Source organism: Hipposideros armiger, unplaced genomic scaffold (genome assembly GCF_001890085.2).
Source record: "Hipposideros armiger isolate ML-2016 unplaced genomic scaffold, ASM189008v1 scaffold_282, whole genome shotgun sequence".
NCBI lineage: Eukaryota > Metazoa > Chordata > Mammalia > Chiroptera > Hipposideridae > Hipposideros > Hipposideros armiger.
The window spans coordinates 410,878-413,715 of record NW_017731632.1 but is presented as its reverse complement, the minus strand read 5'-3'; the positions used below and the strand labels follow the sequence as shown (position 1 = coordinate 413,715).

General features: G+C 55.6%; 1 protein-coding gene across 12 annotated transcripts in view; it reads left to right on the top strand.

The window, feature by feature from the left end:
* The first annotated feature begins 791 nt into the window (after positions 1-791).
* Positions 792-2,838, top strand: part of GRK4 (G protein-coupled receptor kinase 4) — a 64,126-nt gene continuing 62,079 nt past the window's right edge. For 11 of the 12 annotated variants that reach the window (XM_019657979.1, XM_019657982.1, XM_019657981.1 and 8 more), the window contains exon 1: positions 796-875. In XM_019657979.1, coding sequence (XP_019513524.1) covers positions 824-875 — 52 coding nt within the window. In that variant the 5' untranslated portion in view covers positions 796-823. Of the gene's footprint in view, positions 876-2,838 lie in introns of all 12 variants that reach the window. The other variant, XM_019657975.1, reaches the window with a different exon arrangement.

Sequence of the window (2,838 nt, the reverse complement as noted above, 5' to 3'; positions counted from 1 at the left end):
GGCGCCCGACTCCGCACGGCCTCAGAGACCCGGAGGAGGCGAGCCGATGGCCCAAGACTACCGGAGAGCGGGTTCCGTCAGGCAACACGTGCCGGGACCAGGGTGCCGCCCCCACCCTCAAGTCGCGATAACAGCCGGCGAGAAGCAGATATATCCGGCTCAGCCTACGCGCATATAGACTGAGCGACTACAACTCCCAGCAGGCCACGCTCGCTAGACGCGCCACTTCCTCCCCGCGCGGGGCCTTCTGGGAGCTGTAGTGTCCGGCGCGGCGCCTTAGCCTCCGGCGCCAGGGGAGGGGCGCTCGAGCTCCATCCTCCGGGAAGCCGTTAGCGGGAGCCGGCCGCGGTGCGAGTAGGCGGCGGCGGCGGCGGCAGTAGCCGTCGCCGCCGGGGGCGGTGGCCCTGCCAGTGAGCCCGTCCCTGGGGCCGGGCTCGGCGGAGACTCCGGGCGGCCCGGGAGCTGGGTCCTGAGGAGAGAGTTGGGAGCACGAACCGTGGGTGATGCGGCCAACAGCCGGCCCGCGGCGGTGACCGCGAAGACCCCCGGCGACCGGGCTGCCAGCTCGCCTCGCCCGGTCCCCGCTGGAGCCCCGGGCCGTCGCCAGCAGCGTCCGAAGCGGCGACGGCGTCGTCGTAGGCGGGTCCGGAGGCGGTGGTGCGGGTGTTGGCCGTGGCGGCGGCGGCGGGGCTGCTCTCCCGGGCCCTTTGTGCGGCCCCGCAGGCCGGTGGCACCCAGCAAGCGATGCGCGGAGGTCCCTCCCCTGTCTCGCTGTGTCCGTGGAGCCAGGCCGCCGCGGCGGCGTGGACGTCATCGGCGGTCCATGGAGCTGGAAAACCTCGTGGCCAACTCGCTGCTGCTGAGAGCGCGTCAAGGTAGGTGCTCCGCGCGCACCCCCGGCGGGGACCCGGACCGGGGGTCCGCGCTGCTGGCTCGCGGCAGCCGTCCGCTTGGGCCGCCCTAAGGCTTAAGCGGCTCCCCTCCCCTGCACCCCTTCGGCACCTCCGGGCCCGGGGGAAGGTAGCCTGTGCCCCGCTCTTGCCAGCTTGCTCTGTCCCGGCGACCTCGGGTCGCCGTGTTGTGTCAGCACCGGGCGAGCGGTGTCCTGTCCCGAGAGGGAGGGAGCCAGACCACCGAGTGCAGCCAGCGGGTGGAACCGTGCCGTGTGGTGTTGCGACGGCAGAGGCGAGAGCCTCGCGTCAGTGTGCAGACCGTCGCCTTCGCACAGCTGCTTGGGCTGGGGGTTTGCTCGGAGGCTTTGTGGCGCGCAGAGCGGGCTTCGGCTCGGCGCGGTGCCAGGTTCCGCAGGTCGGTGCGAGCGCACCTTCTGTCCGCGCGAAAGCCGCCGGCGGCCCCGCCTTTCTGCTCCGAGCCCTCGTCCCGGCGGCGTGTCCCTCTCGCCTGCCTCCCAGGACGGGGGATGCCGAGTGCTTACGGCTGTTTCCCAAGTTGGAAACTATTTCTTTATTTGCCGTAGAGGCTTGTTGAGTATTTCCCAGGCGGTGTCTTCTTGGACACATGTCTGTTCATGGCTCGTTCCTGGTTGGCTTCTCTGGCTGGAGTATTAGAAAGTTAACTTTTGAAATGAGTGGGCAGAGCACAGTAGTTATATGTTGGTCCTGGGAATTGCAGTGTTGATTCGTTATTATTAATGAGCCCAGTCATCTTCTAGATTTATTTCAAATAAAATCAGTCTGTCTCTTTGGTCTCAAACAGATTCGTTAGTCTTTCCTCCTTTCAGGAATGTTGGCAGATGGTGCTGCATTGAAAAACTTTTATGTATATCAATATGCTAAGGCACATTCTAAGGAAGTATGAAATAATTATATTGTTAATAAAATAACACAAACATCACTGCTTTTTTAAAAAAATGTAGGATTTTCTGCATATTACATTTATTAAGCATTTTATGACCTTCAGTTGCTTTAAATGATAATCTTAATTGTTTCACATACTTCTGAGGAGACTTTAACCCCATTTTTTTATTGGGGGACAGTGAGTTTTTCCGGGACCCATCAGCTCCAAGTCAAGTAGTTGTTTCAATCTAGTTGTGGAGGACACAGCTCCTTGGCCGATGTGGGAATCGAACTGGCAACCTTGGTGTTATGAGCCTGCGCTCTAACCACCTGAGCTAACTGGCCGCCCCTAACCCCATTTTATCTCTTGGAAAAATTGACAGCATAAATGCAGAGGGGCAAACGTGTGCCATGTCCATTTAATCGGATTTTGGTCTTATATCGGCGGTGCCATAAAATGTACACATTTTAAGATATGTTATTTATGTACTATACTTTTTGAAGTTGAATTGAATTATATAGCAATTGTGTAGTATGACGTTAGCTTAAAAGATGGTGTAATCAAAGGAATGCTAGTGTCGTTCATTATATTACAATTTTAATACAGTTTTTTCTTTTCTTCAAATGTGTATGCATTTTTTGGGCACCCTCTGTAGATAGCAGCTCCATTTTGATTTCAGGTTATAGTGTTGATGAGCAGCTTGCTTAGCACTTGAAGCGTAGTTAATGTACCTGTTATCATGAAGGCTCTCTTGCTGAGGCTTCTTCCTCAGGATTTCTGGGTGGAGGGAGTTTCTAGAAGTAGTTTATAAACCCTTTGATTGCAGAGGTGTAGATAGTAGTCACCATTTTTGTCTCCTTCATTGCACTTGGTTTGTTCCCACACCCAAGAGCTACTTAATGCATTTTTGTCATGTAAATGAACAACTTCTGTGTTCATTGGGACACATTCTTGTGTGCTTACAATTCCAATCTTCTGTGTGGCTGGCCCTTCTTGCTTTTTTTTTTTTGTTCTGTTCTTTTTTTTTTTTTTTTTTTGAGA